The following is a 16,790-nucleotide window of genomic DNA, read 5'->3' as shown; positions in this document are numbered from 1 at the left end:
AAGTTACGTAGGCCAGGTTTAGTTAAAACAAATAATGACTCAAAGTTCACTTTGTTTCGCCGGTCTCCTAGTCCTTTCTGTGCAGACTTTTCTTCTTACTGCTTTCTGTTTAACTCCCGACAGAGCGATGTACACGTGATCACAGTCTAGCCAGTTTTGAAGGTTACATATGAATAACCGGCTCATGATTACAGGGATTATATATGAATTCTAGTGCATTGATTTCATAGCTATAGGAGTGAACAGTGCATGAGAACAATTTGATAGATTGACATCTTAAGTTTCGAGCAAAAATGAGAAAATATTGTCACTGATTTTGGTGAATTGCAGAGTTCCATATCCTTTTTATGCAACAGCCTGTCTGTATCAGTACATGTAAGTGTATCAGTCAGTGGATTAAAAAAAAAAGACAGGCTGTACATCCATACAGACATGTGCATATCAACATAAGGCCTGCTGTTATAGAGGAGGTATGATAATATCAGTGCAGCTCTACAGCCCGCAGCTCCTGCAGCTCAGCAGAGGAGTGATATTTACCTCCAGTTGGTATTCATGGAAACAGGGACCTGGCCTATCTCACAGCTGCGGGTTAGTCCACCTGGGAAATATTGTAGAGGGATGGGTGGAGTCCAGCAGTGTCGGGGCCAGCCAAAGGTTGCCTTGCCAATGTCAGATTCTAGCCGATTACTGTAGACCTCCATTTCAAATTCTCCCTAAAAAGACCCCGTGTGGATCCAAGTGTCTATATGCCAACTGGACTCTGGGCCAAAACGCAACCTTGACGTTAAATTCCAGCACAAAAAAAAATAATGTGGCTTCTTCAATTCAGCGACATGAAAGTGAAAACAAGCCATTGTCCTGGAGTGTGATGGAAAATCTGAATTTCAGGCGAAGCAACCGCTCTTGTGATTGTATGCCAAAACACTTCAACAATATGCTCCATTGGCAGGCGGGGAGTGCCGTGCATTGAGTTGGAAGCTCTCTGCCACTGGAGTACATCACTGCAGATGCTAGGGATGAATATTGCCGTTTCAAATGAAAACGTGACAGGAGTGAAAATGTGACGGGGCATATCATGCGGACTGTGCCACCAGAGGGAAGAGGGAAAAAAACAATTCATGCATTTACAATCATTAGATTAGCAGTCCTGGATGGCTGCAATGTATTATGAATATGCATTAACCCAGTCATGTCTTTATCAGAATTTCTTCCATTGAGATTGGCTAGTTTCCCATGTGCTCACAATGCATTATCTTAGCCATTATTCATTTACCATTACTCCCATTATGCTATGTAGAAGGCAGAGCAATGCTGCCAAAGTGTATTCGTATCTGCGCTGCTCTTCTTTCTTTAACACCATCATGAATATAGCCTCATGACTGACTTCTTTTTCACTCCACCCTCTCAGCTCTGTTGGGACTTCTAATGTTTACAGTGAACACAAGGTTGTGACTACATGTTGAACCACAAACAGTCCATGCTAACATCCTAACAGCCTCAAACAGAAAAATTGCTTTCGTTCTTTCAGGATCAATAACTAAAAACTGTGTTCTCCTTGTCAAAAACCACACAATTATTTTTTTAGTCCCAAGAAATTGAACATAACTGTGCATGACCCAAAGAGTCCTGCTCTCAGGACAGCAGTAAACAGTGCATCTCTTGATCTTTGTGTACAGGATTTGATGTTCAGCTTTGCAAATAACAGCTGCGAAGAACACTCACTCAAGCCAGAGAGTGCATCATTAAAATCAGAAGTTAGTTGTGGTGGGTAGATGCAGCTTCTCCACACCACTGCCTCCTTTGAAACTGTAGCCTACTGGGCAGTACAATCCTTCACGCTGGGTAGAGCCGTGTCTATTACTACAGATTGGTTCGGCAAATCTCTTGGCAGGCATCATAAAAAAGCAGAACGAAGGAGGGACGGAGGGAGAGATAGTAATAAAACCTCGCCAATTTCTGTCTGTGACAACATGAAAGAGGGAGGGACAGGTAAATAGAGGCTGCCTGCAGTGGAAAATATGGCTTATCTTAGTCTTGTCCCCTAAACCCCTAAAGGTTTTGAAGATAACTGTGTGAGGCTGTGTGTGTTGGAGGAGGGCTGCTTTGTGCACGTAGAAAGTGATCTAATGGAGGAGGAAAAGGGGACAGAAATTTGATGCTGACTGAGAAATGTGATAACCTCACAGGGTTGATGCCTCACTACCTGCCTATCAACCTACACATATTCCCCTCGTCTGATTTTCCACATTATTGCATCTCCCTCGCTGAATGTCATCCAATCATGAACCAAAATCTGCTACGAGATGAAAAGCAACAGAGAGTGAAGACATTCTGTCGCTCATTTATTTCTTGAAATAAAGTTATGCAACAGCCATTTCGGCGGTGTAAAAAAGCAACACTTCCTTAAACTCAATAACTGATTACAGCACATTTAGCAGCGGTGGCTGCAGCCAAACATTTCCTGATGAATTAATCAGACTCTCCCAGACGCGTGGGGTAATTTGATCCACTGTTAATGCAGAACTGCTGTTAATCAGGGTTATTGAGTATTAACGGCTCATTTTGTTTTCTTAAAAAGTTAATCTTTTGACTCGTGTCCACAGAGAGTCACTCTAGATGTGCTTTCTGGTACTCCTGACATGAGCACACAATATATTTAACTATTAGAAGGTAACATTTTTCCATTTTGTAGTCAATAACAAACTAGTATGCCTCTGCAAATCAGTCAAGTTGCAGTTTACAACCCTGTCTATCAAAACATGGACACTTCCATCCATAACCCGGCAGCACAGGAAATCTACACAATCAGCACATTTTTATGGTGGACACACAAAATTAGTGTCACCAATTCAGCATCTGACCAAATGTCTCCCCTTTTGTTTCTGAGTAACGGCACTGAACAATGGCCAGAAAAATGTTTTGCAAAAGATTATGATGTCACAGTAAAGTTGACGTTTTAGATATTAAACGTCATCACTTTATCATTGTATCCTATTAGACATTTGCGTGATTTTTTTTGCATATAGTGTAGGAATTCTTTAGTTATGGACAAAAACATATGTGAGATCACAGTAACCTTGACTTTTGACCTTTAACCACCAAACTGTAATCAGTTTATTCTTGAGCCCGGCAGGACGTTTGTGCCAAATTTGAGGAAATTCCCTTAAGGTTTTTCTGAGATATCATGTTCAGAAGAATGAAATTGCTACAAGGTCACTGTGACCTGGACCTTTCCCACTAAAATCTAATCAATTCATTATTGACTTAAACTGCAAGCATGTCTTGCAGACAACAATGACAAAGTGCCATACATTGTGAGACTGCAGGAAAGACCGGCACATCGAATACATCTGTATTTCCCAGTAGAGATGTCAAAATATTTCACAACTTGAGCGGCAGCACAGCACATTTCGTGAAAGGCTAAACCCGAACATAAAGCTGTCCAGATGAAAACAAAGAAATGTGTTTGGATAGAGAACAAACACATTTGGTGATCGAAAGATTTGCAGTTTCATTTGGAGCGCCGGAAAATGAATTTAGAGAGATAAAACAGTTAACGTAAGCCTGTGCAGTCAAATGAAAAACACATTTTTTTATACCTGACGGCTGCTTGTTTGATTACCTTGGAAATGAGGAGCTCTGAGCTTTTGTCAATTTGTCTCTCAGGCTCCTTCTATAAACCACTGCAGTCTGCAGGAGGATTTGGCAATATTCAAATACGCTTTGGAGAAAAAGTGGGAAAGTACAGAAAATCCCCAGGTTTGTGTGTGTTTATCCATCTGCCAGACAAACAGACATTTGATCAACCGACTTCCCAAAGCGTGAGACCTAAATGAGCGGTCCAATGTAAATTTAAGGTTTACAGTTTAAGGTGAATATAATAAATACTAAGTTAAGATCTGCATGTGACCAATCACTGACACAAACACACAGTGGCTATAAGATTACAGCTTTCATCAGACCAATGCAATCAAATGGACAAAATAATGACATGCATTTCTGCAGAGCCAGAGCTTTCATTGCCAATCTGTTGATTAACTCTTGATGAAAGGGTTCAAAAACCAAACCGATGCAAAATAACTGAGCAGGGAGTTTGAATGAACGGCACTCGGTGCTATTTTACATTATATTAATTACAAAAGATTAATGAAAGCCATTTAGGCTACAAAAAACGCCTGCGCACTGATACTCAGCAGTGGGAATACATGATGGGGATGAAACTGTGCAATTTTCTCCCCCAAACATACGGTTTTTAAAATCGTGAAAAATGTATGCGAAATGATTTTTCCCCACAAAGCCTGAGCACATCACAAAGGTCCAGCACAATTAACGGTGTCAGAAGGAGTTCACTCAAGTTTGATTAAGTGGTTAATTGGGAAAATGGCTGCTGATTACACAGTCTTCAGCACTTCCATACCAATCCTAGACATCATTAAAACTCATTTCCTTTTTGTTTGGTTTCTTTGGAAACTCCTTAAATTTAAAACAGTTCTGTGTCCCTGAACAATAGGCCTCATGCATTAAAAGATATGCAAACAAATTTTCTCTTATTTTTACTCATATCCACAATTTGTTCTTATTTTGCAAGTACCCATTGATTTTTGGGATTCAACAATGTTTTCTTGTTTTTGCTCTAATCTTAGAGAGAAATAACGTGCTTTTTACTCCACTAATACTTTTAGATAACTACTTTGCAAATTATGATTTTTGCACACAAACCATATGAAAGTGTACAAATGCTGCTGAAACAATTCAATTTATTCGAAAATTAACTGGCAACTAGTTTATTTAACAGTACGTCAGTTTCACTACTGCAGAAGTTCCTCTTCTAACAATCTTTTTTGATGTGATGTCTCAAGTCTTTGAACACAGCACAAACCTGTGCTTATATAGTATTTAGGTGTTACCTATCCCTAATAGGTTACTTATGATTTAGTAAGAGCAGATTTGGATGGTTAAGAAGGTTTGGTGCATCTGGAGTTGACTTCTCTTATATTTCCTCTTACCAGAATATTAAGAGAAAATGTAAGAGACATTTATGAGAATGTTACCGCATGAGGCCCAGAGTTTGTCTACACAACATGTTTAATGAGCCCACCGGCAGGTCTTGCAGGGTTGAAGAGGTTAATGAATAATCTTCTGGTTGGCTATGTTAACAAATGTGAATATTAACTTCCTCTAGTGATAGGGTAGGGAAAAGATAAATATGCAAATATCTCTGCCTAAATGCCTAATGAGTTTACAGCTGTACTCTTGACCCAGATGAACTTTGTGGGTTCGAGCTGAGTTAGATAGAATGTCTCATTTAATTGGTTGTGCTTGGGTTTGTTTGTCTCCAAACCGGACCATCACTCAACAACCTGCTGAGCATACCAAAAAGCCCTCCACAATAGATACGAGTCTACAATAAGAATCTTTCAAGCGTATAAACTAGAGCTACCTAAACAAAGTTACTCAGCTGGCCTATTCAAGGTTACAAAAGGGCTGAATTACTTTAGTGGTAGCCAAGCAGTGGAATAAACCTGCATAAATATCTGCATTTCGCCCTGCGCAGAGAGCTGACACATGCAACTTTCTTTAAGCATTAAAAACTCCAGCTCAAAACAGCCCATTTCATTAAAACCTTGGCACATGCACTATATCCCCCTTTTGTGACTTGATCCACACACATTAAAGTTCACAATGGTAAATGCTTCGCCCCCTGCTGCTTGGCCTCAAATGACTTGTACACAGTTTAGAAAGAAAGAGTGAGGAAGGAATAGAGGTGAAGAAGTAGTGGTGGTGCAGTCCAATATGGCCTAATAGAGAGGTTTATTTTGTCATGGCAAAAGTGGAAGCACTTTGAGGCGAGCAAGACTCTCCTGACCTCCTCTCCCTTTATCAGAGATGAGTGCTGATAAACAGCGGTTCTCCATGTCACCCGATGTGTCGTGACAAGACGGCCCCACGGCAGAGGCATCACTTCCCTAGTCATACGATCTGAACGGGCGCACGCTTCACGGCGAGAGGTGCTGACATTTCCCATCAAAGCGTTCGGGAGAAGACGAGCCGACACTGACAGCGACAATTGAGACGTGGGACACGGAGCGGAGCGAGACCGCAGAGCTGGCAGGAAGCAGAGGATGGGGTCAGGAAGTTGCTGTGTTCCCTACGAGGCACGAGCAACCATCTCACTGCCGGGGATGAAGCCACTCCTGCTGAATGTGGGTCACTCTCCCTGGCTTCCACTGCGCTTTCTCTCCTCAAGCCTTTATTTGGAGCCAGGGCATTTGAATACTGCATGTTGCACCCAGGGCTCTGGAGTATTGCGCTGTTTCCAAGAGCCTTGTACCGTGCACATAGATGAGAATAATATGAATATAGTTCATGTGTGCAACGAGGCTGGGTTTATTTCAGCGAAAATGTCAATGAGTCACAATAATCTAAATTGGCAGGTCCTCTTTGAGTACATTTACATGCATGCAATAACTCTAAAAGTCGTATCCAGGTTTTGCTGAGTATTGCGAAAACATGTAGTGCAATTTATTACATTTCTTAAACTGCAAATGAAGGAAAACACACTAAATGTCTGTTTTTATCTATTGAGACAAAGTTTTCAGTCTGTTTATCTCATTTCAATCATTTTTAAAGCAGCAATGTGTGTCTAGATGACTGAAGAAGAAATTCATTTTATTATTCAAAATCTAAATTTGTATTTGCAATATTAATACTTTATCGATACAATATTGCAATGCAAAATATCGCAATAATATGCTGTATCAATTTTTTCCCCTCTTCTTATCTCTTAAATTGTGTCTCTTTGTGGTTATTATCAATCTCTTCCTGGTCTGCATGAGTTAATTTGAATGACATTTTGCAGGTTAAGGCCAGGTTCAGTAATCCACCTATGACTGAATTAGTTTAAGAGCCCCAGAAAGCCTCATGTTGGACTTCCATGACCATTTGCACATTTCCTCCAGGTGACCCAGCGGGACCTCGAGTCAATCAAAAATCTTTTGACAGTACATCGGGGGGAAAGAGTTATAAAGTACATCTGGAGAGGGATTTTAGCAAATGCACAGGGAGAACTGACACTGCGATGACAAAATACTATGAAGACATCACGAGCATTTTAGAATGATTCATCGGCCAACGCTAGGTATTTAGTCGAGAATCGTCTTTGTGTCCTTGAAGCTGTGACAGATAGTCCCAAAAGCCAAGAGTGACACCAGAGTAAGAAGACATGTTTATGTTTTGAAAATTTAGTGAGTGATTTATCACAGCTTTTTTTCCCCCCCTAAAAACAGCTGTCTGCTGCAGGTGGAAATGAAGAGAGCTGTGGGCGGTAAAACACGAACAAGCTAAAGGGGGCTAATTGGTAATTCTCGATGGGTCCATCACTATAAGAGCCACTTTTCACATTACATGTAGTCATCTTAAGAGGTATTTAAAGCTGATTTTCATGGCAGTATTCCCTGAGTGACTCCCACCACTGACTGTGGTTTTCACCATATGACATTCATTATATATGTACATCAACTGGCTCCTCTCAGCCCTACAAATTAGGTTTCCATTAGCATAATGAGGAAGTGATGCAAATTAACGAATCTGGCAAATGTTCACTGACGTATTTCAATAGTTTTCCATCAAAAAAGGCATTTCAAACCGTAACACCCCAACCCTAACATTGTGCCGAAATCACGATCTTCCCTAACCCTTAACCAAAGGGCTTTTGTTGTCTAAACATTGAAAAGGGGCCTGGATGCAAAACCAAAGTTCTGGTGTCAAGATCCTGCACTTTGAACGCCTGCCAGCATCCCTCTGAAGCCTTTGCCGTACAGAGATGCTCTGTTTGGTTACCTAAAAGAAACATCTCTAAACATTAATACAGGAAGTAAATACTGAAAATAAAGGGAGCAGTTTGGTGACATAAAAACGCAATTTCTAGGAGACAGGGTCTCTTATGCAGTTTCAGTACAAAACTGTCAATACAGTAAATAAGCTTGCCTGGTAAGACCATAATGATAACGTGAGCTCAGCATTCTGTTTCGCATACTGTATCAGTATGGAGTCACTGCTGACCCAAACACTTTCCAGAAATTAAAATCCAATTAGGGCCAATCAGGGATCCACACTGTAGCTGACAACATATGCAACCAATCAGGGACCGCGTTGTGTTTGATAACTTAAAATGCAGACCACCACTTGCAGAACAGTAATGGTGGCTACTAGAATGACAAGTGCTAACTTTTAATGTTAGTAGGGTAAACACAGCATTAAGTGAAGTTACTGCTGAAATACAGTAGAGAACCCCTGGAATGAGTCCTACAACTTAAAGCACCTCTTGTACTCTCGTCTTAAAGTCAATTGATTTTTTTAATGGACTTTTTTTGTTTGAAGACTGAAACAAGGTCTGTAGTTAGCACAGGCTGAAGAGACTTTCACCTTTTCTTCCACAACATAATATTCGTCAGCAAATACTCAGTTGCAAACTTTGTGTCTTAAAAAGGTGGTTGCTAACAAGTAATTGAGACTACAGAACATCAAGAACAGAACAGATCATCAAGCCAAACTGTGCCAAACTTGGCTTTGTAGCCTCTTTGCAGTGGCAATGCGACTGTAGTGTAGTTTCTTTATATAACGTTAGCTTGATGTGTCTGACATTGCATTTAGGGTTCAAAAATCCAAGAAGTGGTGTTTATTTGTGAAGACCATCTTGTTGAATGTAACTTGTATCATAAACTTGTGTTTACCACAGAGCATATTTTCTGTGATGATCCAAAATGCAATAGAAAAAAAACCCAACGGAAAAATCCCATAGGCTTTTTGACGATGGAACCAGGGTGATGTTGGCTTCTAGGTTGGCCTACAGAAAAACGTGATCCCTGGGGCATTCAATGACAGTTACATAAGAACAACAAAATGCACCTAAGGAGTTTCTCAGAGGAAAAGATGTTCTTGCTATTCTTCTACCTGGACTTGCTCCATTGGTGTTGAAGACGTTTCCCATGGCAAATCCAATGTTCATTGTTGCGTCCCTACTGATTACTGTGATTGGCTGAAGCATTTTGTCTGTCAGACGAGTACTACAGAGTACTTTAAGTGTTTGAGGGCGGCAGAGAGTCCAGACTGATACAGAGAGAGAAAGAGAATGTTGAACTTGCGTCATCAGGATGGTGATACCACAATAAATCTGATTAGCAGGTTAAATAAACACAACAAACTACTTCAAATCATTTCCCACCAAAAATGATAGCTCAGTTTAAGTGGTCATCTGTGAGATCCTTGAAATTTTACCAGCTTATTTGCTGTTAGCCTTGACTAAGAAGTCATTTGGCAACAAGCACATCTCATTAAACAAGCCTGTCTAGTGTCACGACATTGAATTCTCTGCTCAAATTGTAATTCTCTGCTCAGGCAAAACACAACTGCACAAGGAAAAATATCACTTTCTGTGCAACATCATGATTTCTTTTATCTGCAAAACATGCACATGATAATGAAGAGCACCCTTCATGAACCACATGTTGTTGGAGTCACTACTCTGGAAATATGAATCTGAGATGGTGAGTAGAAAATATTGCAGACAAGGGATTCACCAATTTTGAGAAGTGATTTTTAAAAGACATCTGATGTGAAAAAGAAGCTCATCCAGAAAAGCAACATCATCCTGCACCATGACAAGCAGAGCATGCCAAATAATTTCTAATACAGCAACGCATGTTATTATCGCATTGCCATGGTAACCAAATTTGACACACCACTACTTCGCATCTCACTGCATGACATGTACTCATGCAGGCACACACGACGCGCATTTCTGACAGCGCTGCTGCAGCCGCGGGATAAGTGGGGCAGATTCCACAAGTGGCCGGCTCTGCCCTCTGTCTGCCTGGCACGCCATCATCTGCATAGCAAGTCAAAAGATCTTCAAAGCTGGACGCCTGAAAAGGAGGAAAATTGGTAGGAAAGATAGAGGCAAAGGGAGAGTCAGAGGAGGCCTTCTGATTCATCTTTAAAGACGCTCCTTATTGCATCTTTAATCATCTTCCTCGATGCGCGGGGACTCGACAGTTGGCTTCCAGAACTATTGAATTCACACCCTATTGAGTCGAGTCGCTCAGGAGGTTCGGGCTGGGCTTTCTTCTCCCTGCCCCATCTCTTTTTTAACTCTCCGGCTTTATAAATCCTCATTTCCATCCCTGCAAGGGGCTCAGAGAGGCAGCATGGACGAGGATTGCAGTGGTGTGTGGATGCTAACATGGTCAGCTAAATGTTTCAAGAGGCAGGGGATGTGACAAAGCCCTCCGCTTGTACTACAAAGCCTCGCTGTAACTTTGTCACACCACGCCTTGACTGACAGATTCCCACAGCATCTCTCTTCTCTGATTTAATGAAATATTTTGTAATCTAGATTCCAGATAAAGGCGTACATCAGCAAAAGTGAAGAACACTGTCAGGCAGAGGCTCTGTTGTTTAGCTTTGTGAGAGCAGGATATTATGACTGACACTAGATCATACATTTTACAGAGGGGGAGTCTCAAGGAGTGTAAATGTTGCTCTGACGTTGTGAAGACAAATGCTTGGGATTCCTTGGGGTTGTGACTTTGATAATAAATGGTTTGCACTCGAGTCTGTCTACGAGAAGGACTGAGAGAAGATCTTTAAAATACATATCAAAAAAGCATTCATTCATACATTAATTTCAGGTCTCAGCTACCTTCAATACCAAAAATGACATCAACTTGCAAGGCCGTAGTCATGGAGGTACCAAACACTGGGAGTACCAAATATCCGGGGGTCCCCCAAACGTTCAAAATTTGAAAATAACTTTTCCTATTTATCATAAGCAAGTACTGCTATACAGTACACTTTGCAAATATGCAATGAATAAAAAGCTAATACATAATTTACACATTCAGCTTAACATATATGATACATGACACTTCACTCCGGCTTCACATGGGCCATCTGATTAAAATAATGTCAGAAAGACATTAGCATAAGTTGAACACACCCAGACGTTGTGTTCTGCTGAGGTGCGGCAACACCACTTATACGAACAACACACAGAACTGCAGTCCATCTTAAAACTTGAAGCAGTAGTGGTACTTCAGGCAATTTGTTGTTTTTATGGTTATGATTACATTTTCTAATGATTATTTCAGACAGCCACGCATGGTTACCTGTCATAGAATTATTGTATTTTTCTTTATTTTTTAAATCAATTTATTTGAGGGGACATTTCAGTATATTTGAATTGGGGCGGCGGTTCCCCAATATAATCCATAATAATTGCTTTGTACACTAGTAAGAAACGGTCCAATATGGTCATTAGTTCGGTTTATCAAAGACACTGATCAAACTCTAGCTGTCCATCATCTGGCCAATAAATGCCTTCTGAGGCCTTTTATTTGAAAACAACAGATATAATCACATCAGCCCACAGTAAAGAAGTCAGCTTCATTTTGTTGATTATTCATGAAGTTAAACAGAAACACTTTTGACCAAAAAGTTTGGTTAATTAATGTAGTTTATAAATCATCCTGATCGGTGTTTTGTCTGTATAAAATCATGTTTGTATAGCGACAAGGTTTCAAAACCTTTTCTGCAATGCAGCTATTGCAATTTAAACCTTCGTTACTATTAGTCTGCTCAAAAAGTGGGGACTGATAGAGGGGAGGGGGCGTGCACAAGGAGCACCTTTACTGCAGATACAAGGTTTCCAGCTGCCTGAAAGAAAACAAAGCACCACCCATCTTTTAAACCCACAGTGGAACAAGAGTCAGCTCCCACCAATAATCCCCGACCACATCTGGCCACACTTTTCAAACCAAACTCTAAAAAAGACAGCAGTTGCATGATGAAGTGCCTGCTTTGCCCCCCCAAAAAAACTCTGAGATTTCCACTTGTAAAAACTCGTCTCCTAACCTCTGCAAGCACATTGAAGTAAGATGCACCTACTGTAGGTGAAAATTCAGTTAGCTAGCGAAAAATAAAAGTCCAAAACTGCAATAGTTACTTGATTAAAAGTTTGTAATTGTTCTTCATAAGCATCTGTATTTCCCAAAGGATACGATAGTAAAATTTACTTCAGGTAAACTGCTGAGGCCGGAGTTAAAATGACACCTAATCAGAGCTGATGCAAAGAGACATCAGTATCTGTATTAAGAAATGCATCAACAAGCTGCTATGAGGATGTTGTCATGGTTTTATGGGTTATGAAGAGTTAGGAAGCTGACCAAATCGGTTTACTTTTGCTGTATTGGGAAGTTACCGCTGTGGAGATGTCATGTGTCATATGTTGTTATTGAGTGTGTAGATTGTGTCAATGTCTTTGTTTACATACTGTGCATGTCTTTTTGTTTATGATGGCAAACCAGTGTATCTTTTGGGGGATGAATAAAGTGAATCGTATCCTATCTTATGATATGGTATGGTATGGAACAGTACCACACGGTAATGTATGCTGTGGTAAGGTATTAATGCGATGACGTAGTGCGGTATGGTACAGTATAGTATTTTATCCTATCCCATCCCATCCTATATCAATCAACTGTGTCATTTAGGTAGTTTTAAGTCCAAATTTTGGGTCACATTACAAAAGGTGAACACGTGTCACCATGTTTTTGATTGACTTGGGTCATAACCTCTAGAGGTTAGATTTATTAATAGTGATTTCTCCAGCTGAAATGTGAGGAATTACTATTAATAAACCATTTCTGCAGGGAGAACTCATACTGGTTTTGCGCTCTGAGCTTATTGGGTTATTGAGACTTTATGAATATCCTGCAAATCTCCAAATTTCATTCTGTAAGAGCTTCAGTTAGGATTACAACAATCGTATTTACAGTGTGTTTCATCATCATTGCTGAGTTAGTCGGTAATATTCTCCTTACGTTTTCCATTCTTCCTGCTGCCTTCACACCTACAAGCAGAGAAACACTTACTTTCCTCAAGCTTTGTCAAGTGCAAATAATCATTTATTCTCTAACCCTGAATATTGTGTTGACAACCGAGGAGAGGAATGAAGTTCAGGGACCGGTGAGCCGAGCTGGGCCTCATGCTTCCTCAGCTCTATTTCCATGGAGAGAGGGTCAAACTCAGGGATTTAACAATGCCAAATATTATTTACTGCAACACCAATTATGGCCCCTCTGGGACACAGGTCTTAAGTCAGAGAATATAAAAACGAATACTGATGTCCTGAGAAAATAGGGAAAAATGTAAAGCTGAGATGGCAGAGCTATGGAAGTAGCAGGGGGGTTGGGGCAGACATTTCAACATCCAGCACACTGGTAGCCACTACTGGTTGCCTTTTATGTCCTGTCATGTCATCCTATTCAAAAACCAAATCTTTTATTTTACACCGTGCTAATTAAATATAAAAAAAAAACTGAGATTGGTCCTGGATGTACAGTATGTACAAATATAAAGTTCTATCATCTTAGTTTGATGGACTTTTGCCATCTATATGCTAATAAAATAAAGACATTTTGAATGCTTTCATTTACTGTAAATTCAATCATTCCTTTTTATTCCAGCACTACAACAGTCAATAGAATAGATTGCTCATTAAATGTTATTTCATAGTAAATCAAGGTAGATGTTATTATAAAATTTAAAAGAGCAGTGTGTGTGGGTTTAGTAGGATGTAGTGATGATGATTGCAGATTGCAACTAGCTAAATCTTCTTCCATGTTCAAGCGAAAACTCCTGCTTAGGATTCCTTCAGATGTTCATTGTTCAGGAGGTTTTTCCTGACAGCAAAATTATCAGCAGAGGTCCCCTTCTCTCTCCAAAACAAACAGATCAGGTGATTGAAACCAGTAAAAACACTGAATGAAGCGGCTTTATGTTACAAATTAGTGTTTTTCCAATGCCGTTCAGCACGTTGCAGCAGGCCGCCAGCCCAGCACGTGCTAATATGTGCTTGCCTACTTTCTCTGATAACTTAGGATCCAGACTTTCAGGAGGTTTTTAAGAAGCCGAATTATCCACAGAGGTCTCCTCTGCACCAAAGCAATCTGCCCCAGTGTTTTTAATCAGTGAAAACATTGAATAAAGCAGTTTTACATTTCTACATTTTACACTTACATTTTAGAAGCATGGCGATTTCTGTGAATGAAGACAGTCTCCAAATATTTTAGGTTCAGTTTGTTCTCTGCTACAGTAACTCTGCATGAGAATACGACAGAGGACTGCAGCAAGCCATTTCAATATGTGATCTACAACCATTACCTGGTCAAACAGCACAAGCCTTGAGCTTTTAAACACACTCTGCTTTGAGCAGCAGTTCACTGCAAATTATTCATACAATCCTGTCCTGAGAGAAAAAAGACATCTCAGGATGTTAAGCCACCACTTCAAAAGGTGAGCCGTGCAGTGCTGCCACACTTTAACCCTGTCGTCTCCTTTTTTATCTTACCTAACTGTAATTACTGCTGGCACATCATCGGGCTCAGTGAAGGAGAAATTAATGAGAGGGATGAAATATATGATTACATGCTCATTTGGCTCTTTAGGCCTAAAATGACATAAATGGCAAGTCGTGTGCTGGAAAGAATTGGAATTACATAACGCTGGCAACACTTACATGCACCCCATGATCATATGCTCGCCTAAAATGCTGCAATTAATGTTGGGGTTATTTAAAAACCTTTATCTAATTATGCTGCTTTGAATGAGGTTGATTATCAAAACTGTAATGAAGACATCCAGTGCCGTGATAATTGTGCCATTAATAGAGGGCTATTTGGACGAGTAAATCCAGAATTTCTTATGAGCCTGTCCGCCAGGGACTTCACAGGACGCAGCACTGCAGAGCTTTGTTTACATGCAGTGCTGCAGCCTTAAGCCTAAGCCTTGGACAAATTGCAGACAATTATGTGTGAGCATAATTATAAAAGGAGATATAAGACTGCAGTTCATGACAGGAGGGGAATGACTAATGTTGGCCGAGGCCTAGCAGGAACCAGACGAATTATTTATTCATCAATAACTCTTGTGTACATGATTGCATAGAAGGAGGGAAATTCTCAGAATGAGTGTCTGCTGTGCATGTAAACAGCTTGATATTTTTTTTCCCAAGGGATAAATGTGTGAATATAAACACATTAAAACATGTGACATTCAGTGTGGAATACATTTGGAAGAACACACGGAGTATGTTATAAGTAAACATTTTAAATGCGACTTACTTGAGGGTGAACTGCTCGACGGTGGAGTTAGGCATCAAGTAGAGGAAGATTTTGAGGGTTTCTCCTGGCTTCAGGGGTTTCTCTGGCAGCCTGAGGAACATGTTCTTGTCTAACTGCTTGTCCACCAGCAGCTGCTCTTGACTGGCCTGGTACAGGCTGATGCTCCCGATGCGCAGCAGGGGGTGCTGTGACAGAGGTTCTCCCCTGGAAGCACCACCACCCCTGTGACCGGAGCCCTCGCTGCACTCCCCATCCACATTGGGCCCGTGCAGCGTGTAGTAGAGCTCAGCCTGGAGGGTCTCACTGGTCAGCCCATCCAAGAGCCCGTCAGTGGAGCCTTTCCTCCGACCCAGTGGGGCTACATTGGTGTTAAACCAGGACGGAGGCAGCTCCAGCTGGGCCAAGCACTGTGCCAGGTTGCCTTTCATGCGGCAGGAGGTTTTAATTTCACGGACATCCCGAAAGGCGTGCAGACGGACGCAGGGCAGCTTGTCCTGAGCCTTGAAGTCATCCCAGTCACGGCCAGCAATGTAGAAAAACACCTGGACTGTGGGGTTGTTGGAGAAGACCCTGGCCTGGACAATGAAGGCCCGCACCTTCCAGTTGACTGTCAGCTGGCCGGGGATATCCAGCGGACTAGTTGGCTGGAGCAACTCCTTGGACAGGGCTTGGTCCCGGGCAAAAGGCCCAAAGCTTATGTTGATGGCAGGGAGGTCTTTTGTCTGGAAAACCACGAAACTCTCCGAGCGCTGCAGTGGGTGTCCAGTGCTGGGGCTACTGCTGCTCCTGCTGCCGCCGCCGCCGCCAACGGTTTGTCCTGTGATCTGAGCTTCCCGCAAGAAGAAAGCCAGTTGTGCATTGGACATTTTGAAGTTGACGGGAAGGTACACATTGGGTGGTGGAGGACTGGCTGTCATTGCTGAGGAGCTGAGGAGGGCATCTGAGCTGGTTGGAGAGATTTTTCCTGCAAGAGCTGCAAAGAGAGGAAGGAGAGGAGAGAGGTTAAACCTTTAAATACGAACTTTTTGTCTTTTCTAACTGTTTTTAATATGAGCATATTGGTTTGATTTCTCTCATAAACAAAGGGGGGTTGCAACTTTAACCAAAAATTTGGAGATAATGAGTTAAAAAAAGTTACAAGAAAATTAGCTAAAAATAAGCACAAAATAATAAAATAAATAAAGAACAAGTAAACAAAAAAAAACAAGAAATGCCCGTAAAATGTGAAGAAAAATGATAAAATGATGATATTTTATTATATTTATTTTGTAACCAAATTTTAACAATACATTTTTTGTAATTGTGAATATAGTTTTCTAAACATTTTCCCCTAATTTTGAACAATTTTCTAATAATCCTCCCCTCTTTTTAGAATTTTTTCAAATTATTATCTTCTTGTAACCTTTTACTAATTTCTTGCCAAGTTGGACTTTGCCTTTCACCCTAAAATTTTATGAAAAGAGGAAAAGGGGAGAAGGTCAACACACTAATCAGATGATAACTGGTCAATTCATGTAAAGCACAGGCTATTAAACAAATCATGTTGACATTGTCAAGGTGCATGCCACATGATGTTTATCTGGGATGCAGCAACAATCAGTGTTTGGCTAT

General features: G+C 40.8%; 1 protein-coding gene across 2 annotated transcripts in view; it reads right to left on the bottom strand.

Annotated features, from left to right (window-relative positions):
• tmem132e (transmembrane protein 132E) overlaps window positions 1–16,790 on the bottom strand; it is a 444,092-nt gene that overhangs the window by 118,573 nt on the left and 308,729 nt on the right. For both annotated transcript variants that reach the window (XM_042499185.1, XM_042499184.1), the window contains exon 2: window positions 15,180–16,152. In XM_042499185.1, the coding sequence (XP_042355119.1) occupies window positions 15,180–16,152 (973 nt within the window). The remainder of the gene's footprint in view (window positions 1–15,179; window positions 16,153–16,790) is intronic.

This window comes from Plectropomus leopardus, chromosome 13 (genome assembly GCF_008729295.1).
Source record: "Plectropomus leopardus isolate mb chromosome 13, YSFRI_Pleo_2.0, whole genome shotgun sequence".
NCBI lineage: Eukaryota > Metazoa > Chordata > Actinopteri > Perciformes > Serranidae > Plectropomus > Plectropomus leopardus.
The sequence above is the reverse complement of the archived record's forward strand: the minus strand, read 5'-3'. Positions and strand labels throughout refer to the sequence as shown.